Source organism: Aspergillus pseudotamarii (genome assembly GCF_009193445.1).
Source record: "Aspergillus pseudotamarii strain CBS 117625 unplaced genomic scaffold BDV38scaffold_18, whole genome shotgun sequence".
Lineage (NCBI taxonomy): Eukaryota > Fungi > Ascomycota > Eurotiomycetes > Eurotiales > Aspergillaceae > Aspergillus > Aspergillus pseudotamarii.
Genome location: NW_022475032.1, coordinates 89959 through 116815, shown reverse-complemented (window position 1 = coordinate 116815; position 26857 = coordinate 89959). Strand labels below are relative to the sequence as shown.

At 48.7% G+C, this 26857-nt stretch overlaps 9 protein-coding genes across 9 annotated transcripts; 5 read left to right on the top strand and 4 right to left on the bottom strand.

Moving 5' to 3' along the window:
* Positions 1 to 198: 198 nt before the first annotated feature.
* BDV38DRAFT_270141 (amino acid/polyamine transporter I) lies at positions 199 to 2146 on the bottom strand (the record flags this gene model as incomplete). The annotated part of the gene is made up of 6 exons (XM_032057091.1): positions 199 to 320; positions 391 to 899; positions 965 to 1307; positions 1366 to 1588; positions 1645 to 1961; positions 2116 to 2146. 6 exons carry the CDS (start codon positions 2144 to 2146, stop codon positions 199 to 201), a joined length of 1545 nt encoding a protein of 514 aa, XP_031914988.1.
* A 489-nt stretch (positions 2147 to 2635) lies between these two features.
* Positions 2636 to 4615, bottom strand: BDV38DRAFT_243239 (flavin monoamine oxidase family protein). Its single transcript, XM_032054206.1, has 4 exons — positions 4236 to 4615; positions 3924 to 4174; positions 3054 to 3863; positions 2636 to 2998 (listed from the first exon to the last, which is right to left on the bottom strand). Exons 1-4 carry the CDS (start codon positions 4411 to 4413, stop codon positions 2756 to 2758), a joined length of 1482 nt encoding a protein of 493 aa, XP_031914987.1. The 5' UTR covers positions 4414 to 4615; the 3' UTR covers positions 2636 to 2755.
* A 465-nt stretch (positions 4616 to 5080) lies between these two features.
* On the bottom strand, positions 5081 to 10462 carry BDV38DRAFT_243236 (P-loop containing nucleoside triphosphate hydrolase protein). Its single transcript, XM_032054205.1, has 6 exons — positions 8752 to 10462; positions 7144 to 8682; positions 6159 to 7094; positions 5872 to 6105; positions 5588 to 5817; positions 5081 to 5527 (listed from the first exon to the last, which is right to left on the bottom strand). The coding sequence occupies exons 1-6, from the start codon at positions 9787 to 9789 to the stop codon at positions 5119 to 5121; spliced, it is 4386 nt and encodes a 1461-aa protein (XP_031914986.1). The 5' UTR covers positions 9790 to 10462; the 3' UTR covers positions 5081 to 5118.
* Positions 10463 to 10694: 232 nt separating this feature from the next.
* On the top strand, positions 10695 to 12926 carry BDV38DRAFT_270138 (uncharacterized protein; the record flags this gene model as incomplete). The annotated part of the gene is made up of 7 exons (XM_032057090.1): positions 10695 to 10727; positions 10794 to 10817; positions 10886 to 11031; positions 11065 to 11530; positions 11572 to 11835; positions 11902 to 12348; positions 12432 to 12926. The coding sequence occupies 7 exons, from the start codon at positions 10695 to 10697 to the stop codon at positions 12924 to 12926; spliced, it is 1875 nt and encodes a 624-aa protein (XP_031914985.1).
* Positions 12927 to 14197: 1271 nt separating this feature from the next.
* BDV38DRAFT_243229 (uncharacterized protein) lies at positions 14198 to 14676 on the top strand. The gene has a single exon (XM_032054204.1). It carries the CDS (start codon positions 14362 to 14364, stop codon positions 14572 to 14574), a length of 213 nt encoding a protein of 70 aa, XP_031914984.1. The 5' UTR covers positions 14198 to 14361; the 3' UTR covers positions 14575 to 14676.
* A 1284-nt stretch (positions 14677 to 15960) lies between these two features.
* On the bottom strand, positions 15961 to 17898 carry BDV38DRAFT_243225 (transmembrane amino acid transporter protein-domain-containing protein). Its single transcript, XM_032054203.1, has 5 exons — positions 17590 to 17898; positions 17259 to 17520; positions 17004 to 17195; positions 16523 to 16917; positions 15961 to 16460 (listed from the first exon to the last, which is right to left on the bottom strand). The coding sequence occupies exons 1-5, from the start codon at positions 17731 to 17733 to the stop codon at positions 16035 to 16037; spliced, it is 1419 nt and encodes a 472-aa protein (XP_031914983.1). The 5' UTR covers positions 17734 to 17898; the 3' UTR covers positions 15961 to 16034.
* A 1866-nt stretch (positions 17899 to 19764) lies between these two features.
* On the top strand, positions 19765 to 21017 carry BDV38DRAFT_56614 (uncharacterized protein). Its single transcript, XM_032063557.1, has one exon. It carries the CDS (start codon positions 19929 to 19931, stop codon positions 20874 to 20876), a length of 948 nt encoding a protein of 315 aa, XP_031914982.1. The 5' UTR covers positions 19765 to 19928; the 3' UTR covers positions 20877 to 21017.
* Positions 21018 to 23972: 2955 nt separating this feature from the next.
* BDV38DRAFT_270135 (NuoB/complex I 20 kDa subunit family protein) lies at positions 23973 to 24822 on the top strand (the record flags this gene model as incomplete). The annotated part of the gene is made up of 4 exons (XM_032057089.1): positions 23973 to 23994; positions 24134 to 24236; positions 24295 to 24650; positions 24728 to 24822. The coding sequence occupies 4 exons, from the start codon at positions 23973 to 23975 to the stop codon at positions 24820 to 24822; spliced, it is 576 nt and encodes a 191-aa protein (XP_031914981.1).
* A 606-nt stretch (positions 24823 to 25428) lies between these two features.
* BDV38DRAFT_243218 (uncharacterized protein) lies at positions 25429 to 26788 on the top strand. Its single transcript, XM_032054202.1, has one exon. The coding sequence runs from the start codon at positions 25556 to 25558 to the stop codon at positions 26543 to 26545; it is 990 nt and encodes a 329-aa protein (XP_031914980.1). The 5' UTR covers positions 25429 to 25555; the 3' UTR covers positions 26546 to 26788.
* Positions 26789 to 26857: the final 69 nt, after the last annotated feature.

Genomic DNA, 26857 nt, shown 5'->3' with positions numbered 1-26857 from the left:
ATTTCTATTTATTAGGTACCCCGCACTATTTAGAACAAGGAGCACCGCTTGATTATATTGTATTATAAAGGCACATTCAGTAAGCTATCTTTCTTAATCTAAGGTTAGGTTATGCTGTGGAATCCCTCCGATATAATCATATTAGGACTAAAAAGATACAAATTCAAGATAAACCATAGCAGTACTCTAGCATGTACATTATTTCTGTGTTTCCTGATTAGATCTACGAAGTCGTGGACCCTGATACCACTTTCGTGCATATACCAGCCAATTGATGCCAGCCACAATAGCCATGGCACCGAGCACTGCAGGTGTATAATCTGGAATTTCCGTCCCAGAGGTCAATAACAGGCTATCTGGGACAAGGGACGGGGTAGTAGGCGAACTCACTCATACTACTGCCAGTGACCGGCATCACAGTTGGGAAGTCATAGAAGACCAAGACCAGCACGGCGAAGCACACCGTTATCACATTGGCTCCCCAACCCACTGGACGAGGCAACCGGAAGGGGCGCAGATCCGGCAGCCAAGTCGTCGATCGACATCGATAGAGCAGCAATGCTGCCGGGAAAGCGTATGAAATGTGCTGTAGAACTAAACCGGTACCGATAAAGGCATTAAATGCAGATGACGATCCTAAGTAGATACACCCGATGAGGAACATAACAGCATAGTTGAAAACCAGAGCCCAGACCGGGACCTCTAGGGTGTCATGTAACTTTCCGATCCACTGACTCCCAATGAGAGCCCGGTCTCTCGCTAAGGACCAGGTCAGACGCGATGCTGTTTGTTGAGCACCGGTGAGAGCGAAGACAGCTGCAAGCAGCAGGAGGCAAATGAACACAGTAGCGGCCGAGGTGGAGCGTGTGGCCTGATGCCACATTTCGTAAATGGGAACTCTGCTGACAAGGTCAGATTAGTGTTCAAGCGTGCAAGGTGAAAAGAGTAGGCCACGGTAGCTGACCTGGTAGAGGTTGCCACCACAGTATCCAAATCACTGGTGCAGTACAGCATCGTGATCATGAAGGCAAAGGACGTGACAAAGCCAATAATCAGTGTACTCATCAGAGCACGAGGAACGGCGGTGGTCGCATTCTGGCACTCTTCGGCCAAGTGCAAGGCCCCGTCAATACCTGCGTACATGTAGTTAGGAGAGACAAGCCCCGTGAGAAAAGCCACTCCGCCCGAGTTCCATCCGCTACCATTGAGAAAGGTCGCCCATACGACACTTGATGCCTCATAGTGAGACGCCGAGCGAGCTAGGCAAGTCACCATAATAATGACGAAACTTGCGAGGGTCACGATGACTGCCAGCCTCATTAGATGCCCTAACCTGGTCCTGGGCCAAGAAGAAAGAAGACTTACACGATACGTCATGAAACCAGAGAGACGTCTTCAACAGAGTTGTATTATACAACAGGACCAGCCCATTAATGGACTGGTAGATTAAGAAATAGTGCCACGGCTGCGCTTGATACTCCGGGTCATAGAAGAGGACAATCCCGAGGATGAGCTGTGCTGGAATGATGGCAATCCCAGTGCAGATAGCAATCCACGCAAGCATGTTCGAGACACCACAGCAATAACTCTAGTTACCACATCAATCTTTACCTGGGCTGATATCTAGTGAACGGGAGGACATACCAATGCCCGACTTAGACGTATAGGAGCCAGAATGCTCGTCCAATGATACTGCCCGCCAGCTGTTGGATAGGTACTTGCGAGCTCCGCCAGGGTCAGGGTACAAGCACCAACCAGGAAGAAGATCAGAATCAACCCATAGACAAGAGTTACGGGCCCACCCTGAACGATTGCAAGAGCCACCGTGGCAGCAACCCCCGCCCAGCTGTCACAAATAATCCAGCTGGCGGATATAGTTTGTAGAGGGGTCAGTTTCCGCGTGCCTTCTGGTTGAAAGTTGAGACCCTCCAGACAATCCAGGTCACCATGTTGGATAGATTCTGCGTGGGATGAGAGTGAGTCATGGCACGGTATTCGGAGGCTCAGCAACCCAGACACTCACGTCTTTCGGCATCGAGATATTCTGTTGGGCCAGTGAGCGTGGTTTAGTGACATGCATGTTAGCTATTCTTTCAGGAACGGTTTACTCCATACCGTGCTTGGCTTTTGTTTCAGACGAGTCCATGGTAGGTGGACTATAGAAGAGAAGCTCGATTGCTGCTGGTAGATAACAAGTCGAGATTATACCACCAGCAAAGTGATAGCCATGTGTGTCTTTTACCTCCATAGACCTCCCAGAGGGAAGTATATGTACCAAGAATCAACGAAGAGTGGCATCTCCGACCATATCGTGGCTTTTGCGGGGTTCGAATTAACTTTCCCCGGATTACCAAATTCGGTAAAAAAGGAGAGAAAGAATATCCCCAAAAAAAACAGAGTTACTGAGTTCTTCGACCCTCATCAGCTTCCTTTATGTCCTTGGCAAAGGTAAAGATTAGTCCAATGACGTCTAAGGATCCATATGGTCCCTCGTGGTGCTTCGTTACATTAGCTAAGGTACGAAATGTCGCCACCAACGAGACGATAGGCGCATGTTTGCAAAGGAACAATATAATCCGGCTGGACAGGACTGTCAAGGCACAATACGTTTAAGTTTCATACTACAGACATTGTGTGCATACAGTACGCCAAGATTTCGAACTTAACGAGGGATACGCAAGGGAGTGGCTCCTCGACATATTCTTGCACATCTTCATGACCTATCATATTACGGAGTCCCTAGTAGGGGCTGGACCTATAAATGAGAACGAGCGACCGGGGGTTGTCGCAACTCCTCTATCACTGTCACCGCTGCCCGAGTGCCCTCCTCTATAGCGCCGTCGATGAAGCTGCGCCAGCCAACTGCCCAGTCCGAGTTCGCAAAGAGCACGTTTCCATGCCGGCACCTGAGTTCGTCTAATGACTGGGACAGAAGCTGTGGGGGCGAAAAGAACCATGCGCCCCTGGCAAATTCATCCTTGCACCAGTTGTGAAACACCTGCAGGATTGAAAGTCAGCAACTTGATTTGTTTTATATCACGTCCGAAACCCACCAATCGCTTGATATCCATATTCCCAGGAGACATGTCCTCCACCGCCCTTTTAGTCTCGTCAATGTTCTCTTCGGGTTGGATGTGGTTATGTGCACCCCCGAAGCACACAATGTGTGTGTTTCCTGCGGGCGTGGTACCATCTCCGATGGCATAAGCCAGCTTGTTAAACGGGTACGAAATTCCCGACCAGGACCGCATGTCGGGACTGGAGACCTCTGCGTGGACCTTGACGCACTGGTTAACATGGCCGATACTCGCGGCAGCTGTGCGCTGTGGACTCAGTGGAGGGGAAAAGATGACAGAATTGAGCACGTTCAATGGAATCGTAGACACCAGACGGGCACCACCATACTGGCGGCCATCGCGGGTTTTTAACACAACCCTGTCGCCATGGTCATTAATCGCCTGAACGGGGCTGTTGAAGGTGTATGATAACCGCCCCGTGGCTAATGCTTCGCGAAAGAATTTGATAGCGAAGCTGGACTGCCCACCTTTGAACTTGTATGAAATTAGATGCTGCAGACACCCCTTATAGGAGTAGTCGCATAAAGCCCACCAATGAAGGAACTCAAAGAAGCTGGTCGTTTCAAGAGTCCCACAGCTGCAGAGCAGGATGAAGCTCTCTAATACAGCGCGTTCATTTGGCGTCAGTGACTGGGCCAGCGTATTGAGACGATCCAAAGCTGACATGTCATCGTATTGCCGGGCCGCAGGGTTGTGGAAGGCGTCGTGCGGATAGGGAATGATTTCCCGGCCCATCGCGCCGTCTACATCAACGAACTTTTGCAATGCACCGGCAAGGAGGGCATCCTTGGGATGGTCAACTGAGGATCTTGATTTAGGACGGTTCTCATGGTGGGATGAACAAACCTCTTCGAGATGGCTAAATGTTGCTGAGCCTTGACGGCTAGTGCGCAGTTCGAAGTGATTCACGCCCCGAGAGAAATCAAAGGACGGCTCCAATTCGCTTCGCATTTGGTACCGGGAGACTTCTCGCCAAATATGCGGTTGCCCCCAGCTTAGCCAAGTCCCTCCCATCTCAAATGGATAACCGCCAATGTTGGAAGACCAGGAACGACCCCCAATGCGATCGCGCGCTTCGAGGAGAAGTACTTTAAGTCCTGTGGTTACGTTCGAGGTCAGCTCATCTGTTTATTTCCCCTGACAGAACGGGTGGCGTACCTGCGAGGCAGGCATCTCGGGATGCCGTGAGACCCGAATATCCCGCCCCGACCACGATTACATCCCAGTCCTCGGCTGTTGACAGCACGTTCGTGGAAGGTGATATGACACTAATAGATGGTACGCCTTGACGTAGACCTGTCGTCGCAGTCCACTGATACCCGTCACGCGAAGTCATCTTGTATTCGGACTGGGCTATATTACTGGCTCGGATAATATTAAGGGCACCGGCTCTTAGAAGACGAAGTAATTAGTATGGTCGGCAGTGGGCATGGGGAGCGACCGTGTAGATATAGCTCGTAGACAGAGAAAGTGGAATCATGATAAGAATGAAGACACCACACCTACTTTGGCTGGGATACATGAACCTGCCATATTGGGGTAATAAGAAGAGATTTCGAAACTAAGAAGGTTATCAAACTAAAAGAAACCCGAGATTCGTGGAGATGGAGGTCGATGGAAATTACCGCATTCGGGCAGTCAAGAGAGAAACCTTTTGTGGGGCTGATCATAATCCAATTTTCATTAGATAGAAGACTGTGGAAAAATCCCCTTTTTTTTTGGCTCTTAATACTTTTTAATTATAGTAATTATTTCTGATACTATATTATGTCTATTGGAATATGTGCTAGCTTAAAAGGCACAACTCTCTTAGTTTAGTGTACTTTGTTGCTAGTTACTCTACCTATCTAGCCCTATGGAGCTCCGAAATATATATACAGTGCACCATCCAACTTATGAACTAGGTACTGCTGTAAATAATCCACTGGTGATACTGGATTTATATTGAGAGTCAAGTCTGATAGATATTTTCAGTTATATTCTTTGATCGTAGTTCGTTCTATATATTGGCACGGGGGGTGCAAGCTCATCAAGATGCTTTTCACTCCCCAGCCTTCCTCTTGGGCACACGCATAAGCCAGTACAGACCAACTGCAGCAGCGATATTAAACACACAGAATGCCCACATGAATCCAAAATCCCGCCACCTATTGTCGAAGCTTAAGTTCATCTCAGCTAAAAAGGAGTTGCTGTTGGCCATGCCACAAAAGCTGCAGCTGCTGGTGCTGTTGTCGAGCAGATACCCTCCCTTCGCTGCGATGTATGGTGCGACGTACTCTCCACAAGACATTCCGTTGGGGGCCTCGAAGTGGACGAGTTCGCTGACCGTGCAAGTAACGGGCGCGTCGGCAAGAGCTGTGCCGAGAAAGCTTTCCATCACATAGGTGAAGGGGTTGACACGGTACATGAATATCCAGAACCCTGGAAGCTCACCAGGCCCAGCAAGAATACTGAAAGGACACAGTTAGGACACTCCGTTCAAGAAATGGATTAGCTGGGGTGGTACATACCCTGCAAAGGCAAACATGATGTTGAAGAAGAAATTGAGGAATCCACCGGCGACTTGCTCCGTCTCAATGCCAGCAATGAGCATGTTCGCGAATGTGCTGGTGAAAGCGAAGAAGATCCAGAGGTGTAGACAAGTGGCGATACCACGCGAATGGACAGCATCCGTCCACTCTGCATTGCGATAGAGACCCATCGGAAAGTACCAAAACAGGAAGGAGAAAATAGCCATAAGCTGGCACATAGTCAGCATAATTAGAACAAGATACCCCGGTGGATTGGGTCTCACCGAGTTCCACGCCAGCTCAACGATGATATTGCCAGTAAGAAAGACAACCCAGGAGTAAGCTTTGGCAGGTCTCTCCCGGGCTTCATAAAGGGTGCGCTGAGAAACGAACATAGGCAGGATCTGTTCGACCACTTGACTGAAAATGAAAAGAAAGATATATGTCGCTAGCATTTGGTTGAAGAGACCGCGTTGCGAAACCTCCCCATTGACCTGTGACAGTCCGATGAATAACGCCTGTGCGGAATATAAGTCATGAGACACTCTGTGAGAAGAGGAGTAGTACATACCGAGCCAGCGCTCAGAATAATCTTGGAGAATATATAGCTTGGGGTTCTCCAATATTGCTGGAAGACACGCTTCGTAACCTCAGCCAGCTGGGTAGGAAAGCTGGCAGCAAATTCTGCTAAGGCTGCAGGATCGGGATCCGCAGATCTGCCCTGGCCCTGAGAAGTCAGCCGCTCAAGCTCGCGACGTACATCCTGATATTCAGGACTTGCGCGCCAAACAGCTGGCCAGTCAATGTTGCTCCCGTGTTTTGAAGTGGCTCCCACAACCTCCAGCATGTATTCCGCTGGGTTGGTTCCGGGACTGAATTGCGGAGCTCCGTTACGGGCGAAGTAGTCAATGAGTGTCGATGATTCCTTGCCCACCTCACCAAAGTACACCGTGTGACCGCCCTTAGCCAGGAGTAGCAAGCGATCGAAGCGTTGGAATAGTGCCGCTGATGGCTGATGGATCGTACACAGAATCGCTTGGCCACTCCTCGTCAACTTCTCCATCAGGTCACAGATGGCCCATGATGTCTGGCTATCGAGACCGGAAGTCGGTTCATCCAGGAACAGCAATAGCTGTGGACGCGCTGCCAACTCAACACCTATAGTCAAGCGTTTCCTCTGCTCAACATTCAGACCCTCACCTGTACATCCGACCACAGCATCTGCGCAGTCCTCGAGGTCAACCAAGCTGATCACCTCGTTCACATAGTCGAGCTTTTCTTGGCGGCTGTACCGAGCTGGCTGCCGCAGCAGCGCGCTAAATTGTAAAGCTTCCCGTACTGTTGACGTGTGAAGGTTTAGATCTTGCTGGGTAACGTACCCGGTCTTCCGTTGGAAAGAAGAGTCTCGAGGATGGCCGTCAACTAGCATTCGGCCTGAAATGACGCCCATTGTCACACGGTTGGCCAATACATCCAAAAGTGTGGTTTTTCCAGCCCCCGAAACCCCCTAATAGATGTTAGAGGAAACTAATTGAACTAGAAGGGGAAATGCTCACCATCAATGCCGTTAATGTGCCTGGTTTCACCCAACCATCCACATGGTCAAGAATTGCCCGGGTCTCATTCTTGATCTTGATAGTGTAACAAACATCTTGCCAGTGGAATATACATGTTTGTTTCTCGATGCCCTTAACTTCATCCGTCTGGATGTATCGCTCCTGGGACCGGACCTCTGATGTAGAACACATCTTCTCCTCATCGTGGCCACCAGTGCCACGCCTTTGAAGCACTTGGCGGGGGTAGACGAGAATCTCACCCTTTGAGCGCTCCGATGAGATCAGTTCTACCGCTATCAAGTGAATCACAAGGAAAAAGACAGTAATACCGATAAGAATGCCGAAGTTTCGCCAACGATGACTGTCGATAAATCCGTACATCACGCGCAAATGTACGCTACCATCCACAAAACGCTCGCCGGCAATAGATCCCTCAACAGAACATACCTGACCCAAAGGCGGAATCGACTCTGTTGGGTAGCTGGGGCCGCTGGGCACAAATTCTACACAGGAGAATTTTCGCCCAACAAACTCGCTCAGGGAAAGACTCTCCTGAACGTAAAACAAAGGGTTGATCCACCGCAGCCAGCCAATCCAATCAGCCAAATAGGCTTGGGGAATGATGAAGCCGCCATACAACATGAGACCCAGGATGACGATAGCACATGGTGCGAGAGCCTGAGAGATGGTTTTTGTAACGGAAGCAAGGAACCGGAAGAACATTGACATCGTGATTGTGATAGTGAAAGCAAGCAGGTAGAAGAAGAAGAAGGGCCCAGGCTCTCGCCGAAGATTGCACATGAAATAAAGAGTAACGTTGATACAAACCGCATTGACGAGCTTAAACGGAATATCCATCGCAATCGATGCCAACGCTTCCATACTTGGATGGTAAAGTGCGTACCGTACGTGCTTTTCGACGATCTTTCTCTTGGAGTAGAGGGTGAGGATCTCTAGGGCGGCAGTCCAGACATTGATCATGAGGGCATAGAAGATCAGAAGGTTTCGACGAAATATACTGGAGCTATCTGGTGGCATATTGTAAAAGATACTGGCAACGACAATGGACTCGAAGAAATTTGCGAACAGTAAAGTAACCCAAAACCAAGGATCAGCGATCAAGAGCCTGTAGCTCCTCCAGAGATTCAAGAGGAACTGGTTGGCCAGAGAAAGCGTGAATGGAGAGGCGGCGCGAAGTGACCTGGATTTCTGCGCGGTTCTGGCGACACGAAACTGTTCAAATTGACTCCCGCCGACGGGAAAGCGTGTCTCGAATGCTTCAATTTCATTTACCAGGGACTGACGGTGTTGGCTTTCACGCCAAGCACGGGCGAATTCGTCTGGACTGCGCGGTGTCTGTTCTTCCCAGCCAGGTTTAACAATCCTCTCAGACGGGCTTGTCATCGAAGTCAAGAAATCCGGCGTGGTCTGCTGCGCTGGGCACTCAAATCCTAAGCCCTCAAAATATGCCTTGGCCTCCGAGGTCCTGCCGAAAAAGATCTGTCGCCCTTCATAAAGGACAATGACTTTGTCAAAGATCTAGAATCAGAAGTCAGCATCCGCGGGTCCCGACACCATTCAACGATACCCTAGTTGACGTGGACTCACATTATATGCTTCCTGAGGAGCTTGGTAAATGGCTACGCATACACTGCTGCCGAAGGTCTCCGACTGAAGCCGGAGGGTGCGACAGAACGAGACCGCGTTGGCCGAATCCAGACCGCGAGTACTATTATCCCAACATTGCCATGGTGAGTAGCTGAGAATAGCTTCCGCAATGCTCACACGCTTACGCTCGCCACCACTGACGCCTCGGATGAAGTCGTCACCCACACGAGTATTCTTGGTGTGTGAAATGCCCAGCATTGCCATGACCACATCACGCAGATGCTCTGCGTATTCATGTTTACAGTGTGCCAACCTTTGCGGGCAGCGAGCTCGAGCAGCGAAGTAGAGAGTCTCACCAACAGTGAGTTTGGGGAAATGGTAGTCCACCTCCGCGGTATAGATAGCCTCTCCCTTAAAGGCTTTTTCGATGTCCGCCTTCCCGAGGCCTTGATAGTTGAGTGTGCTGCCGTCAGCAACCTCGAAGCCATACGTTTCGCCCGCAATCGTTTTCAGAAAGGTGGAACACCCAGATCCGGGAGGACCCAGAACGCAGAGCATCTCGCCGCTTTCCATGACGCCTTCTAGACCCCGTAATATATCGATCCGCTGCTGCTTTCTAGATCCAAAAAGACGGCGAACAGCCTGTAAGGGGCCATGTATGAAGTCTTCAACAGTTCTCTGGTGCTCTGCTTCGGCCTTTTGACCAAAGACGTTGAGGTTTTTGAAGGCCAGGCCTGCTGAGTTGGGTGGGGTCCCATTCAAGGCTTCGGTTTGGTTATTATAGAAGGCCGTCACCCACTTCTTACTATCGAAGTCTGGGCTGTTAGGGTCAAGCGCGTCGTCCGTTGGCTTAGGGAAGATGTGGCCGCCGCGTGCGACCGAGATTGATGTGACACGCCGGGCAAGGTCATTGATCTGATCATCTACTTGTTCCGCTGATTCAGATTCGTCGTCGGTGCTCTCCAAGTGGGGATGGCTTTCCGGTGGCCGGGGAACACTGTGCAGCAATTCCTGCCCGGGTACTGTTGGAGGGCGCATTCTGATGATGTGAATGATCCGCCCAGGCAAGGGAGCTCTGGACGGTTGATGTCCAATGCCCCCGGAACTGGAACAACGAAGAGAAGAGAAAAGAAAGGACAAAAGAGAAATACTGATCCCCAACGGAACAGCCGGCAATAACCCAGGATGCTGCTTCCTGAATCCCACGGTTTAAGACGAGGAGAGCTGTACAGCAGCGAGCTAGCAATACGCAGATGCTGCAAGAGAGATGAGGGCCTCGCATCCTCTCTATATATGTCTCCCGAGGGACTGACATTCCCTCAAGACTCCAGAGACGATTTCTTCGCCGACCTGCCTAATTTGGATGTCGTCGTCTGAGCCAACATCGTGAGCGGCCGGTATGTGCGAAGTGTGCGAACGCGCCGAGGGCCTGGATCGAAGGCGTGACGCATCTTTGCTACATTTGCAGTTCACGTCGAAACCAATCTGTGGCACGACGATCTAACTGGCGGAAGCAGGTTGGTGCTAGAAGATTCAACAATACAGGGGCTCCACCGAGTCGACTCACTCAACCCACAGCGTGAAAGTGCGAAAGTGCGAAAGTGCGACAATGCGATAATGCGATAATGCGCCGCTGGTCCCACCAAGGTCAGTCATAGTATTAGATAAGTTATGAAGCATGCCAAGGAGACTGTCCAGCGACTCCCCGACGCGGGGAATGTGGAATCAAAGGCAATAAAGATGGGGAGGACGGACTTTCGTACAAACAACTAACAGTGCGGTGGATTTGAATCGGGGGGCGGAAGATCGGAAAATCGGCTCCTGGAGTTCCGGTCAGTGATCAAACTGCCCTGTCCGACTCAAACAACCTAAGGCCTTGCAGTTAACTTCAAGTTCCTCCGTTCCGCTCCGTTCTACCAAAATACTAGCTCGCGTGACATGACATGGCGTCAGTGGTATCCAAGAACCGACTTGCGGTAAGCTGGAGTTGGAGCATTAAACATGGATCCGGACTGTGCTAAAACAGCGTGTTTGATATACAGTGCACGTCGTGCCGCCGCGTGAAGGTTGTCGATCTTCTAGTAGCGGGCGATCATGGGCGATCAGGCTAATTAGCTTCTCCCTTGTCCTTTAGGTCCGATGTAATCGCGCCTCTCCTGCCTGTCAAAGGTGTCTTGCTCAGCAACTGGAATGTTCCTATCCCAACCGGCGGCCCAGAAACTCTCAGAGTAAAATCAGGTCCTCCACCTTGTATGCCTCTCGTCCCCTTCCTGCCAGACGGTGGACACTCGAGCTCAAATGATCTCAACGTAGAGATGAAAACAGTGCTCTGTCTGCTATTCTCGAGAGACTGGAACATGTGGAAAACCAAACCACGGCCAAGAGCTTCTCTCCAACCTCCACAACAACGCCGAGACCTCCGGCACAGGTCACCGCACTTGACAATGCAACAAATCATGACTTTTCTCGCCTCCATACACACCCGTCATTCAGGCCTTCGAGACCACATGGATCGCCGGCGTCGAGAGGCAGCGTGGATCTCGATTTGACCGCTCCACTCTCGTCCTTGTCGGCACTAGAGAACCGAAGCGATGCAACGTCAATAGATATCACGTCCATCTTGAGCTCTGCTGTCGACCACGTACAACAACTTAAAAAGAAACACAACTTTGGCGCAAGCACACTCACTTTGGAGTCGGTTACTATCCCACCTGACTCTGCCAAACAATGGATCCATAGTAAGTCATCAAATCCTTCTCTCGGAAGTTCCCATGCTGATGTTCGTCGCTACTAAACTACTTCACCAACATCAATGGCAAGCTACTCCCTGCAATGGTAGATCGGAAGCTCATTGACATGATGCCTGATCTCATTGGCATGGACCACGTCCATTTTGATGCTTCGATGCTTGTCATCTACTACTGTATCCTTTGGCAAGGACTTTTCTTCCGTAAGCCAACGTCATGCACCACTATCGACCGGCACTACGCCAGGCAAGTGTTTATTTGCTGTAAACGAACTATTCCAATCTGGCAGCAAGAGGCGACTTGTACTGTCACAGATTTCATTGCCGCGATGTACATGGTAAATAATTACTTTCCAGACGCCTTCGATCACCGTGTGTGTTGACTAGCAGGGCGAAAATAACAGACCCAGACAGCCACAGAGAACTTCGACTTTACCTTGAGTTGGGAGATGCACAGATTGGCTTGCGAATACGCCCAGACATTACAGATGCATAGCCTTGATGGCCTCGAGCATTCCGAACATCGACTCTCGATGAGTGACGGTGATCGCAGGGGCATGTGGGGTCTCATTCATCTGGATCTGTTCTTCCGTCTGATCAACGACAAACCGGCGGTGTTCTCATCTCAACTCCATGACTGGCGAGTAGACCTGCCGCGCCTCACCGTCGAACTGTCACACGAGCGGAATGAGGCCGTCCCGACTATGGCTTTTATCATCAGAAGCCGTCTTACATTCATTCTCATCAGCTATTTTCAAGTTTCAGAAACCTTGAAAGGCCAGTCAGATGTACTGGCCGCCGTCAATCCCCTATGCGACGATGTGGAGAAGATTTTTGACGAGTGGAAAATCGTAAGTCAGGGCGGCCCCCTCTCGGCATCTACCATGACTTAACTGTGATAAGGCCTGGAAACGTGACTGACCATGCGTTCCAGGAGAACTGGCTGGAAAGTTATAAAGAAGGCGATGTCAATGGCTGGGTACTGGGTGACCTAGCACTCTCGGGTTACACCTGCATACTCTTCATGCTACGCAAAGCATCGTTGCCCCAAGGTAACGCTCATCGGACACTGTTATCAGACAATGATGACATGATCCCCAGGAGTGATCTTTCAGTGAGAACATCTCGAAGAATTCTCAAGGTCATTCACCACATGATCCACATTCTAAAGCTACCTGGGCCCGAAGCCATGTCCCTCATTCTCGGTAATTACCGAGCGTATATCGCTCACGCTCATGTAGCCAGCGCTCTGATTCATGATCCTATGGCTTCGAAAGCCGAAGAAGACCTACGTCTTCTACAGAATGTCGCTGAATGTACGGAAGGCTTAGCCAGAGAAGTAAATGAGTTCTTCCCTTTGACACGTGCCTTCAAGCTAGCCAACAACGAGGTTGAGAAGCGATTGCAGAGAGGGTCTGACGTACACTGAGAACTAAATCACACAATCTATATATCGTCAATGGCAAGTATACTTTTGTTTGGCAGCTCCAAGGCTGGTATAGTAATGATACATTTTTATGTTGGATAGACACGTCAGTTATATACAGATTTTGATTTCGTATAGTAGTGTTGTCCTACATTTAATCTATACGACGGAGTATTTTAGTCGCTGCATAAGAGCATATAGTATAAATTCTGTCCCGGGAGATCTGACGCTTGTCATGTCGATCATTTACAATTCTCTCTTTGCCATTTTTTAAACGTCCAAAGGGCACTCGACTGTCTTGGCCGCTACAAAATTCTATACTTCACGTGACTATTTATTATGCTAACAATCCACAGACACGGCGGCATACAGAACCGCGTGGCAGTCCGTGTCCGGGACTCTGTAAGAACTACCGGCACAGTTGCTGCCACTCCAGGTGACCACCTTGCAGCCACTGGCACGCTGTTAGTTCACGAATCGTAGGGCTCCTGGGATGCGGTACGTACTCATTTTGAGTCACGCGGATTGAGCGTTTATCCGACGGGACAACGACGCACTTTTGCGAGCTGGAGTTCAGGACGGAGAAGGAATCGTCCGTTCCACCACAGGTACCGTTCGCGTACATGTGGACGGTCGCCCCGAAGTCCGTCTGCGTAGGTTTTCCAGCAGTACTTGTGGATGTGGTACTAGTACGAGTGAGAGTGGTGCTCGTGGATGAGCTGCTGGTTGTGTTGTTGGCGGATGATGACGAGATGGCGGTCGCAGTCGTGTCACTGCTTCCAGGGGAATCAAATGTGTGTTCTCATGCGAATAGGAGCATCAAGGGCAGAGATTACCTTGCAGCGATGTCCTTGTGAGCATTGCGACTACCAACAACTCCTCCCACAACGGCCGCGATCACAATCACCACGAAAGCTACTGCCGCAACGACTATCCACATCCATTTTTTCTTGTTTGGCACCTGGTCGGTCGCTAATGGCGGAATCGTCGCATGATATGGTATGGAAGGATCTGCGCCATAGCCGTGTGTGGTAGGACTCAAGTACTTTTCATTTGCATCCGGTACGAAGACTTGAGGCGCTGTATTTTCAGGTTGTGCATCCTGGATTGAGAACACCTGTGGCGCGGGTTTGGAATCCTGGTACACGGGAGATACAATCACTTGTGGTGCAGAGTTCGGATCCTCTTCTACTGGAATGCGCTCCTATATAATACTGTCCATGGTTAGCTTCCGCAATTTCCTTGGTTCATTCCTACAGTAAAGGTGGATCAACGGACCATCGCACGGGAGAGGGTGCAAGAAGAACTGGGCCCATGACCACGTCAGCGCCGACTCAGGGGGGACAATGGCTTCAATTTAATCGACCATGGCTCAGTAATATACTCCGTCCATTTCCCCCCTCACGTATGATCCTGCGTTGACTTGTGACCAGTGACAATGTCAAGCGGACCGTCGTGGGGCCAGTGGTGCAGTCTAAGAGCACTAAGCCTTGGGATCGGCTTCCTTTTGGACGTTTGGGGTAAAGTAGGGCCGCTATCGTTTGATGAAGAGTTGAACCGCCAATCCAGTTTCAGCAGGCTATCTCGAATCAGCCTACGATACCCAATACTATGGCTAGTTGGCCTGTACCCACCGCACCATATCTGCTAAGCCTGTCGTAAATGCACAAGCACAACAGAACGCCGAATTGGGGGTGACTTTGCCCAGGACCATCTATCTATTTGTTAATTCCGCTTGGTCTTTCGGTTTCCCCAGGTTAATTACTACCTTTTCTCTCGGATATGCTGACTGCACTGCGGTCATCAGCAGTACGTAGCGGTGTTCGGGCAAACCTACGACATACTTGTGGGCTCAGTCTCGATTCAAATATAACGATACATTTAGTGAGGTCGATACATTCCCAGATCTTAGATTCTCATCCTTGCCCTCTTTGCCTCAGGTTCGGTGCCTAGATCATAATAAGAAGATACATCCAGCGCAATTAATAAACAGGCTGTTATAGAGCCAGGATTGCGAGTCAATGAATACGGCTAGCCGGAACTAAGCTACTTTTCTTCCACTAAGGTATTTCAGAAACTAAATATAAAGTCCTTACTTCTGAAGACCTTACTCCCTATACAATAACCAATAATTATCTCCTAATATCTGATTTACTAGAATAGAGTCAAATACTCTAAGAATATATACAGACTTACAACTTATTCTAGATAAAAAAACTATTTGTCAAATAGTATATAATTAAAAATTGATATCGCAAGTCCGTTAATATAAGAGAGATTTACTATATACAATGGTATAGAGGAATATACTGGTAAATCTACTAAATAACAATCTGGCAAATATTTGTATCATGGCAGCTTGAGTATAGAATTTTGTTGTATATATTCAGTAAGTGGCCGAACTAAAAGAAATAAGTATAGACTATTTCGAAAACTGTGACAAATACAGCAGATATTCTGGCCAATAATAGAACGATGGAAGTCAATAAATTGTCCAACGTTGAGGGTAACTCTGCTGCTATTTCTATTAAAGGTTAGTAACCTTTGGTAAGCTATAACAATAATGCCATTCAGTTCTACCGCTGCTTACTTCTTCATTCCGTTGAGGGTACGTGAGCTTCCGTCGGGACATTATCCTGACGTTTGACATTGAGAAATCTTCAATTATCTCACGCAGATAATCTCTTCTCAACAGCCAGCAAGAGTCTGCACCCATAGTATGATGGACCTCCCTGTAAGTCAAATGCTGTTTTATTTATTGAAGAGTATATGCTTATGAAAGAATGTTTTCTAATATAATAGATTTAGCTCGAGAGCATTCCAGATGGGTGGACCACTGATCGTGCCGAAATTCGCTTCAATTTAATATGGAAAGACCCTGAAAGCGAAGGCCAGAAGATGGCGAGAAGGTTCGGCCTATCAGACCCTCAGGTTGTTATGACCTGAAAGCGCGAAACCGGGGTTCCTGAGGCCATGTTCCAATCTGGCAACGGATGCTACCTTTGGGACCAGATGGAAGATACGGGACAGTCATTTGAAATGTTTATATTGAGATTTGATATTTTCTCTAGCCATTAATCATTTATACACTCTGCTATTGTATATACAGTTTCACACAGACCCCGAGTTGTCTGCGCAGGTGAAGGCTGCAGAGCCACCTTCTTTCTTGTATGAGTCCATAATCCCAACGACAGAACCATAGGTTCCTGCCACGGTCAGGAAAGTTCCCGACACGACTACAAAGACACTGAAGACAACCATCAACCACCACCTGATCGAGACGGGGCCCTCCCTGCGCTTGTGCCAATTGTCATAGATCCACATACAACCCATCGGCTGGAAGCACATCATCGTGCCCAGTAAAGCACCGATGAGCGACACAAGTCCATCAAACACGGGGATGGCGCTGGCGATAATATAGGCAATGACGGTCATACTGAGAGTGCAGGCAAGCCAAACGGTCCAGTGCGTGACGCTGTTGCTGATGAGGTGTTTCGAGCCGCGAAGCAGATGGACGAAGATATATTTGGCAGGGATCTGTAGGTAGGACAAAAATGATTAGCTGCGTTGCACCGGCGGGTCGATGCGATTCGGCTTACATGAGTAACAATTGTGGTGGTAACGATTAAGCCTGGTAAGGAAATTCCATAGGCGATCTTCTTGATTAGTCCACCAGCAGAGCCGAGGGCGGGTGAGGCGACATAAGATCCACAGTAGTAATATACGACACAGCCAATCGTAATATAGACGGCAGTCACGACGGCTTGACAGATCAGCAGTGCTGGGGTGAACTTGCGAGGATCGCGCATTTCAGATACAATCGAGAAAAACCCTGGGGTCCCCGAGAATGCGAAGACGAGGGAGCTCACCGCGGTGATCCCCTGAGCAAAGGTCGGATGGCCGATGATTTTGAAATCCGATACCCAGGGGCCATCGAGCTGTGGTGCGGTGGGCGGGCGATCTTGGACGCCAACGGCGATGGTGACAATCAAGACTGCAACAAGGTTAGACAAGACGTCCCCTGAATCAACCACCTCTCACGTCGATGATGGCGAAGAAAACCAGGGGAAGGGAACTGACTGGCAATCAGAATACAGGGCAACCCAATCCATGCAAGCCAAGTGATCTTTCCAAGGGTTCGGATGCTACTACAGGCAAAGCCTAAAATCGCGGCAACCGCCACAAAGATCGCGGTACAGGCCCCATGCGTGGAGACCGCATTCAGGCCAATCGAAATCCCCAGGATACCGGAGCCTGCAACGAAGATCCAGTCTATTGCCACGTCAGTCAGGCCATGTGCGTTCGTGGCCACAAGTCAATTGAAGATTCGCTTACAGAGGCAAAATGAAACTGCCAGAACGACCCGGCCCGGCGTACCAAACATCAACGCCCCAGCATCGTCGATACCATAGACTTCAGGGTGGCGCAACTTGAAGGAACCGACCATGTAGTCGGACCATGTCGTGATACAGGCAATCGCGATTAGCACGATCACACCGGGAACCATGCCGAGGACATCAAAGGCGGTCGGTATGGAGAGCACACCCAGCCCAATTTGCGTCTTCATCATGAGAACCACTGTTCCCAGAAAGCCAACCTGGTGTTGTTGTTAGTCCTGCATGCTGGCTGCGAGAGCAGCATCTGCCGTCGGCAAGAATGTACGTACATTCCGATAGTTCGGCCCTTCATCCGAGATCTCTCCAAACACGGCATCATGGGTAACATTCTCCACGAGTTCACCTTTCTCGAGGTGAAGGGCATTGGGCTCCTCATCGTACTTAAGTTTCGTGTCTATTGTAGATGGATCCATGATGAGGGTGAGAGAATGGAAATTATTGTTGATGATATTGGGATATTAGGGTAAGGGAGAACTTGCAGTCGTGAGACCTTTATATACCATCGTTTTCGGAAAGGTTGGGAACGCTTCTTGGGGAAATAGTACGTCATGATCGAATTTCCAGAAAATCAATACAAAAAAAAAAAAAAAAAAAAGTCACGAAAAAAAAAAAAAAAAAAAAAAAAAAAAAAAAAAAAAAAGAAAGAAAAAAGAGAATAAAAAAAAAAAAAAAAAAAAAAAAAGTCACGAAACGTTCCGAACCGGCCGACTCCATTTTTCTTTTCTTTTCTTTTTTGGTTCCCCAGGTCAATAATATTTTGGGGGATCCCCAATGTGGAGAATCGAGAGACAGAGCCATTGCGTAGTGGCAAGTACGAAGTTAGGGCAACCAACCTCAGTAGTGTCTGGACGGAGTAGTATAGGCGGTGCGGGGAACACCGCTGCATTTGATTCCTCTTTGGGCAATTGAGGCTATGGGAAATTCTGCCCATATGGATCCATGGACCCCAGACGTGATCAAGTCTCATTCGATTTCCTCCGTTTTTGACCCGCTAAGATGCAAACGGCAATTTTAATGAGACCCACGAGTTGAAACGTCCACGGGCCAATCAGGTCCCTCAACGGACTCGCTTATATCCGCTTCTTGATGCTGGGCTAATTTATACCTACCACTAGGCTCCTGTGGCAAAAGAAAGAGAATCCGAGAGACACGAATTGTGAGGGAGTACAGGAAAAGGAACAAACAAGCTAGAAAAAGCCGCACTCGAAAGTATATTATCGTGGTTGCCTCACCCAGTCATGTCGATCCCCGTAGTCTTTAATACAGATCACCCAGGCCTGATACCGTTAGAGGGCTATTCCACGAACCCTCTGCGCTCAGGCAATGAGAAATAGTTTCAGGCCTTCTGAGAGACTCAGCCCAAAATCTCCACGCCATCCCGTTCAGGAATGGAACTCTAAATGTCACCCTAATGCAACCTAAGTGGTCCCTCCCAATGAAAAGTCCTCCAACAAGAATCGACCCCTGGATGTAATCAAATTTCTCGCGTTCTGATATGCGGAGGCAGAACTTGAGATATTTTTTTCCTAAAAGGTTAAGAAAAAAGGTTTCGCTCACCGAGACCACGAAACACACTCTGCCCTGGTGGTGGCGCGTGAAAAAGTTTTCCGTCGGCGAGGAACTGGGTTGAAATCACGGAAGGTGAGAGAGTTTCGTAACTTTTTCGTCGAAAAACCCAGAATAGGTTATCGGCCTGAAATTAGTCCCCCTACCCTCAATATTCTTTCGCAATTTGACCAGAAGACGGAACTCCACGGACAGTCGAAGTGTTGATCTGTTGGCGTCATGCGTCTCTCGCTCTACTGCTCTCCACCTATCTCATCGCAGGAAACTGGGGCCAAGGGAGAGATCCACTCAACAAGGACTATCTAACCATGTTGGGGATGGTTACCTTGGCCAAGAAAATTATCGGCGAGGTGTTAAAGTTCCCTCTATCTCGGGACTATCACGAATAACAATGCCGGCGAAGGGCAAACCGAGTGGCGGCGCTGCTGACTTGGCATTTGCGGCCCGTGTCGTCGTGCCCTAACTTCTCAAGTCCCTCACCTAACCTACCGCCGGCAAAGGCCTCTGCCGAACTCTCACCGATAAGAAAAGGTTGAGTCTGTCGAAAAGGACCCCAAAGCTGATTGAATCTGGTAAGATCGTCGCGCAGTACCAAATTAATCCAACTGCACACAAAGCATAAGGACCTCCGCATTGTCTTTCTCCCCATATTGTGGGGGAACGGGAGCTAATTGCAATCGGTAGAAATCCAACCAAATCGCTCGTCCAGACATCCACTGCTGTGGATCCTCCTATTACGACGAATCCGAGCAACTTGACACGTCGTCTGGTTGCCCACGAGAACCCCCACCACCGACATGATTCATGAAATTTCATTGCTCCCCGCATTTTCCTCAAAGTGCATAATACATATCTCTCGGGTCGGGGCCGGACAAGATCCGTGGAGGCCCATGCAGTTTCCCCCTCCCCCAAATCAAGATACGCTCTTCAATGCACACTTGCTGTGAAACACATCCATCTCTGAACGCAAGAATTCCGACGGCTCTAAAGTGCTTCACACCAGCCAGCAGATGCACCACCGTATAATGCGAATCTCATTCCCATGGACACAACCTCAAACGAGGCTTCCATACGTCTAGAGCCCTTAGGTGGACATGGCACCTTCACCATCAAAACCACCAGCGCAGCCTTTCTCGCAATTGCTCTATACAACGCGATTGAGCTTCTGATCCTGATTCTGGCCAACTTCCATCATCACCATGGTATCTACTTCTGGTCGATGCTCCTCTCGACTGCCCTGGGCGTCATCCCTTTCTCGATAGGTGCCATCATTGACCTCTACAACCTGGGCCCACTATGGCTGATCCTCGTCACGATCGACTTGGGCTGGGTATTCATGGTCGGCGGGCAAAGCGTCGTCCTCTACTCCCGGTTACATCTCGTGTCGCGCAATGATCGCGTTCTCCGCTACCTCCGCTATATTATCATCATTGATACCATTCTCCTTGCCACGCCGATGTCCATCATTTACTTCTCCACCGCCTATTCGAAACCGACGGTATGGGCGAGGGCCTTCTACATCATGGAAGTCATCCAGGTTATCTGGTTCTCCGTCCAGGAATGCGTCATCTCCACCTTCTGGATCGTCGAAACCGCTAAGCTGATTAGGCTCCGCCCGGGATACGACCGACATCGCAACCGAACCATGTACGAGATCCTGGCGATGAATCTTGCTGTGATTTCGATGGATATTGCGCTCTTGGTGTTACAGTTTTCGGGGTATTACTACGTCCAGGTGCCCGTCAAGGCAACCGTATACAGTATCAAGTTGAAGTTGGAATTTGCCGTCTTGGGAAAGCTTGTATATCTCGCAACCCACCCGGTCGACTCCATGGGACTCGAAGTATCCCCGGTCATGGCGCCTGTTGATATGGCCCCAAGTACCTCTCCGTCAAGCGGAGCTTCGAAATTGCAGCGGTCAATGAAAGATTCGTTGGGATTCTGGAAGCCCGCGCAAAAGCACAACACGGCGAGCGGAGGGCTGATGTGATCCTGCCGAGAGTCGGCTCAGACGTCCACTGCATCATCTAGCGCTTGTTCTGCCCCACCGCGTTGTTCCTTGTACATATGCATGTATTATATGACTAATGACTTTCTGTACTTTATGTTAAAAGGTCCGCTTCAGTTGCCTGAATCAGAAGGGCTCTTTGTTTTACCTCATACCTCTCCTAGAGAACCCTGAAATATAATGTATATATGTAAAATGCTCAGTTCCCTGACATTGGCTAGCACAATAAGCGTTAAAAAACTATTCCTACCTCTCCCGGTATCGAATGCACTATTGTTGCGCAAATGGAGGTAGCCCTATACAGCTATCCTCGATATTTTGAAAGGTATTGTAGGATAAAGGAATATACTTTCATTCTGTCTCGCGTTTCCTTCCGCGTTTCGTGGTGGTGGCGGTGTTGTTGTTGATGTTGTTGCTAATGATGATGATGACGATGATGAATATCAAGCGATCATGCTTCTTGGAGGTTCTGATCAATCTGCTGATGGTAAAGATAGCCCGGATGAAGAGCACGTTTATATCTCCAGATCTGATCATCTCTCACCCCAGCATCAACCTGCCACCACCGGGGTTACATCCTATCGCCTCTTCCACTCTATCAGCCCGTTCGAGACCAGTGAGCTGGTGTCATAACTCGTACTGTAACAGTGTGGCGATGAGGTTTTTGAAGTTCTGGCCATCGATGCGGACTGGCTCGGCTCACTGTATATCTTGACACTGACAGGGTGTTCGGATGGGACGGTGATATCACTGGGCTGAAAATTGAAGCCGAGGTGCTGTAGTCAGGTAAAGCTCAGATCGAGATGTCGTACTGGATCCTGTTTGACTCCTCCGTAAATTGACAGAGTTGTTAGGTAATATGCCTCATTTAACTATTGGTCCTCGGACAAGGCTGTGAGGCTGAGATATGAGGATGGCAGATCCATCAAAGTCTTACCTGCACCTGGTACGTTGATCCATGCGTGAATGGAGTACAATGTGCACCCTTGCAGGACTTCTTCTACCCGTCGGAGGATCACACTATTACGTGTCATGGCAAGCGGAGTCACGCCTACCACACGCCCTCCATCAATATATGGTGAATTTTGACCCTCCTCGATGTCATCCACATGAGAGTCTGTTCCATGACTTTGCAGCTGCCAAGAACGCCGAGTCTGGGTTAGGTTTAGAGACGATCAAGCAGACATGACGATCATCTTGGCGGCCGGTCATAACACAAAGAGCCAGCCTGCAACCTATGTATCTAATTCGTTGCGCTGAATGGCTCTATTGCTTAGCAGTGCTTAAATTCACTACCTTCGCTGCGTTTAGGCCAACGCGATGAGGCTGTGTCATATGCATATGTGCTATCAGGCTGTTGGGCTTCCAGAACGCTTATGCAACTGCCCACAGTGAATAAAAGCCGCACAATTCACGTATCATATAGGTATCACTCGCGCCTGTATGGCTACTCCGTGGGCAAGTTGGATTCTCCCATTACAGCGTTAGTGGAGAAATCGGGTTGGATAGGATAATAAGAACCTTTCCAAGATTGCTCGGCGACATAAAGTCAAAAACTTGTCACTGTGGGGTATAAATAACTAATAGATTGGGCTATCAAATGAAGGGTGGTTCATTGATCGAAGATTCGGCTTCTCTGGCACACCTTTCTTTTATGGCAGTTCATCATGAATATGATCTGTGACGGGAGATACCATTGTAGCATTGAAATGAGCTCAGCAATGGTATACATCTTTCACCATTCATACCATCAACTTGCCGGCGTCTACCTATGGCTGGCCTAGCTCGCGTCATGAAGAGGTCCTACTATATTCACCATGTCATTCCAAAGAGGGATGCTAAACCCTAAGATAACCTTGACGATAGAGTTTTCTATATCCATGATGCCGTAAGGAGAGAGGTCGAACCAGAAATCAGGGTCTCTGAGCAATCGCTCTACTATCATCTCTCAAGCTCTGGATGTGTCCTATCTCTATGCTTCAGCTTGAACATCAGCTTTGGCTACAGTCCTGACTATCCCACCTCACAAAATAAGGTTGTATCCAATGCGATTCGATCATTCTTCCTAAGCAACAGGTTTCTTAGCTCACAGCAAGCGCCTGGGATATCCTGTTGTCCCAACGATAGGCAACAATGCCGTCTAAGTATATCAGAGTTAGTTAGCCCGAATCTCCAGACATTTCCCACACTCCGTGTCGTCTTTCTTCCTCTTCTCTTCCCTTTCAGGTTCCATCCTATTGTATGATACATAATGCCCTTGCTTAAGTTCCAAACATGAGGTAGTGGTAACTCGTCGAACGAAGCTCTGAAGACCGCCATTGCTCCATAAACGTGCAGTAGTTATAGTGGTATCAGAAACTAGCCAAAACACCAGTAGATAAGGTCCAGCTCTTTGTAAATGATCACAATGAACGCTATATGTGACAAAATATGATGAACAGTTAGTGAGGCAAAATGAAATATTGACCACTTGTGTAGTTTCCGATATCCATCCGAGGGCCTTCACCATTCCTCACTCTTGACTGAACAGCGATCGGCATATTCCGTCAAAGTCCCAAACTACCGAAGAGCTCTGTCGGCACTCCTAGTAGCTCACACGAGGGAAGTTGATTCACGTCCCCTATGTGGTTTCGCCTGCTACCGGAAATGTCGAGCCTGCCGAACATGTAGGGTTGGCCTTTGCAAGATGTGGAAGCAAGAAGAGAAGCTTGGGTTGGTATTGTAACTTTCGGTAACCGTTACGGATAGCCAGGGCCCATTCGTAGAGTTATGTTGTTTTGTTGCTCTATCAGTGGCCCAATATCCTCATAAAGGTGGAGAAAGCTCGTATGATGATGGTAACGTCGTAAGTCTCGTAAGATATACCTTTCTAGGGTGTCGTGGTCCATGAGGTCAATCAATCTATGTATGTTGGACAAACCAGTGTAAAAAAAGAATAAATATAAAAAATAAAAAGCCGAAATCCCAGAATTTATAGAAAGACTCTGAACTTGTCATTCTGACTTTCTTCGAATAATCCTGAATTGATCTCGCTTGTTTGATTCCGAGTCTAACATCGCCGTTATATCCGCCTCGCAAATGGCTACAATTATGTTCAAAGGTGCGTTACCGCTCCCTATATACTGCTGCTAGACTAGAATCCACAGTTTTCTAAAGCGAGGCTACATGTACAGGTCGAAAAGCTATCGCCCAACAGCTCCTTGCCCTCCGGGTATCAACGACGAGATTCGAACGTACAGGCAACCGACGATCCCAGTCCTCCCTAGCGATCAGCGGAAAGCCCAGGCAAAACGTTCCTTTGCCGAGTGAAGAGACACCCAATAGTCCGGTCCAATATGCATTGTCTGTACCCTAGACTTTGCCCCTCATTCACAAAACCACCATGGCTGACGTCCGTCAGAACAACCCTTGACCAACTCGTGAATTGGGCCCGGCAGGGTTCCATATACCCCATGACTTTCGGGCTCGCCTGCTGTGCCGTGGAGATGATGCATATTGCCGGTCCCCGGTACGATGGAGATCGTCTCGGTCTATTATTTCGAGCTTCCCCGAGACAGTCCGATCTGATGATTGTCGCTGGCACTCTAACCAACAAGATGGCGCCTGCCCTACGACAAGTCTATGATCAGATGCCAGAACCACGATATGTGATTAGTATGGGTAGCTGTGCGAATGGGGGCGGATACTATCATTATAGTTATTCTGTGGTTCGGGGCTGTGATCGGATTATCCCAGTGGATATTTACGTTCCTGGCTGTAAGTTTTGCGAATCTATTTATAAATCTTTCTCTTTCTTTCTCCTCTGCTACAAAATCAAGTGTTTACGGTTATAGGTCCACCAACAGCTGAAGCGTTACTATACGGAATCTTCCAGATCCAAAAGAAGATCAAGCACAGAAAAGTGACACGTATGTGGTATCGGCGTTAGGGTCCACGTTGGGTGTCCGTCCAGCTAAGTCGAGTCTATCGACACCCTTTGTGTTATACATCCATAGTCCAAGTCAGCAATATATATCTCGCATTTCAATAATTGTCACATACTCATTGAAAGACCCATACCATGTTTGGCCAACAAACGAGGACGTTCCTTCGACCGGATTACCTTGAGCAGAATTCCTTCATTACTTTTATGGAAACCCAGAGACATAGAATATAGTGTTGATAGTTAAGTTTGGGCACATTCTTGTTCAGTCATCAAATTCAAGGCGTTGAAGTGATTAGTAATCACGTCGCGGAAAAAAAAAAAAGAACTTTAACGATCAGCAAATGTGCTCAGTTTGTCCACGCCGGCTATTTTTCCTCTGGTGATGTGATGTTTACCTATCTGACCTCTATAACGCTATCAGGTTTATGACCATACACCTAAGTATATGTAGGCACTAATACCACTCAATGACCGCAAGTAGAAGGAAGCCGAAGTCGCGACACGGATGTTTCCAATGTAAACGGCGAAGTGTCAAGGTATTATCCGTGTGCCATCTACTGTTCAAACGAAAGTAGTTCTTATATTCTGACTGTATCAGTGCGATGAAAAGCGGCCGCAATGTTCTAATTGCGAGAATAGGCGGGACATTTGTCGTTATGCTACCCCTGGCCCATGGCTCTGGACCAACAACGGTGCCAGCGGTGGCGCCACAGCAGCAGAGCCAGAAAGGATAATTATGGACAGGGAAAGGACATCAGAATCCCATCCTAGTCCTACTGAAACCCTGCGCGCTGGCCATGAAGCGTCGACTTCTATGAGCCAGTTCAACGTCCCCCATCTGAGACTGCTTCTCAATTGGACAACATCAACTTGCCATACCATCTCGCGCAATCATGCGGATTCTCGAGTGTGGCAAGCCGTCATTCCCGAACAGGCTTTATCTTGTCCTCACCTAATGCATGGTATATTTGCTGTCTCAGCGCTACATCTCGCGATTACTAGCGAATGCCATGACAATGAACGACAGACCTTGGTCGAAGCCGCAGAACAGCACCAAAGCGAAGCAATCCAGATGTTCACGAAAATCGGGATTTATGGGAAACCGCCAGACCCCAATGTAAGCTTTGCTCTGTCGAGTCTCTTAATTGGCTTTGCGTTTGGCTTCCCTCTCGCCATGACCTCGCAGCATCAAACCAAAGCCAATTCGCTCGATGAGCTGGTTGAGATATTCATGCTGAGCCGCAAAATGATCAAATTCGCAACCCCCACGATGGACAAGGTTCATACCAGCGAAATAGGCGGCCTTCTCCTGGTTGAGGAAGTACAGTCGAGTCTATCTTCTTCTTCCCGCGTGGTGATTAACGCTCTCCATGAACTACTGAACACTGTGTACTCGCCAACGCATGAACTCTACCAAGTATTTGCCGATACTATCGCCTGTCTCGAAAAGCTATATATGGAGCTAGATGGCACAGGGGACATTGTTTCGAGGGCCTTCATGTGGATTTGCGATGTACCGGAGACATTCATTGACTTAATCCAGACCTCGAACCCGTTTGCATTGGTGGTTATAGCACACTATTGTGTAGTCCTGCATCGGATGAGAAAGTGCTGGTGGGTTGCATCATGGGGGGAGCGCGTGATGAATGTCATTGTCACGACTTTGAGCCCGGAATGGAAACCTTCCGTAGCCTGGGCTCTCGATGCCGTGAAAGAGCGACATTAAGGGAAGCAGGGGGGAGAAAAAGGCTACCCTTGTTTGATACCATGAGCACCGCCGATTCGCTATACACCATTGTTGATGTTGAAATATTTACACTCATCTACGCATAGTATACGAAATTTAATACCTGACCCTGACAGCCCACTTCGATCTGTGTTTGAAATACTTATTATGATCAGGCACACCGTTTCATCCACACTTTGCCGGCAGCCTAATCGTGTCAATCACAACAGGTGCGGGTTTTACGTTGTGCCTATGATTAACTCATGGGAGCGCTTCTGGGAACCTGTGCAACTGAGCGAACTTCACGCGAAA

Excerpts from the sequence above, each read along its gene's own strand:
- BDV38DRAFT_243239 (XM_032054206.1), bottom strand. The coding sequence starts at position 4,413 with ATGACTTCGCGTGACGGGTATCAGTGGACTGCGACGACAGGTCTACGT. Across the intron at positions 3,864-3,923 it reads CATTTAGCCATCTCGAAGAG|GATGCCCTCCTTGCCGGTGC; the intron begins GTTTGTTCATCC and ends GACCATCCCAAG. Across the intron at positions 2,999-3,053 it reads ATATGGATATCAAGCGATTG|GTGTTTCACAACTGGTGCAA; the intron begins GTGGGTTTCGGA and ends TCAATCCTGCAG.
- BDV38DRAFT_243236 (XM_032054205.1), bottom strand. The coding sequence starts at position 9,789 with ATGCGCCCTCCAACAGTACCCGGGCAGGAATTGCTGCACAGTGTTCCC. Across the intron at positions 8,683-8,751 it reads CTCCTCAGGAAGCATATAAT|ATCTTTGACAAAGTCATTGT; the intron begins GTGAGTCCACGT and ends TTCTGATTCTAG. Across the intron at positions 6,106-6,158 it reads TTATTCTGAGCGCTGGCTCG|GCGTTATTCATCGGACTGTC; the intron begins GTATGTACTACT and ends TATTCCGCACAG.
- BDV38DRAFT_243229 (XM_032054204.1), top strand. The coding sequence starts at position 14,362 with ATGTCAAGCGGACCGTCGTGGGGCCAGTGGTGCAGTCTAAGAGCACTA.
- BDV38DRAFT_243225 (XM_032054203.1), bottom strand. The coding sequence starts at position 17,733 with ATGGATCCATCTACAATAGACACGAAACTTAAGTACGATGAGGAGCCC. Across the intron at positions 17,521-17,589 it reads AAGGGCCGAACTATCGGAAT|GTTGGCTTTCTGGGAACAGT; the intron begins GTACGTACATTC and ends CAACAACACCAG. Across the intron at positions 16,918-17,003 it reads GCCCTGTATTCTGATTGCCA|TCTTGATTGTCACCATCGCC; the intron begins GTCAGTTCCCTT and ends ACCTTGTTGCAG.
- BDV38DRAFT_56614 (XM_032063557.1), top strand. The coding sequence starts at position 19,929 with ATGGACACAACCTCAAACGAGGCTTCCATACGTCTAGAGCCCTTAGGT.
- BDV38DRAFT_243218 (XM_032054202.1), top strand. The coding sequence starts at position 25,556 with ATGGACAGGGAAAGGACATCAGAATCCCATCCTAGTCCTACTGAAACC.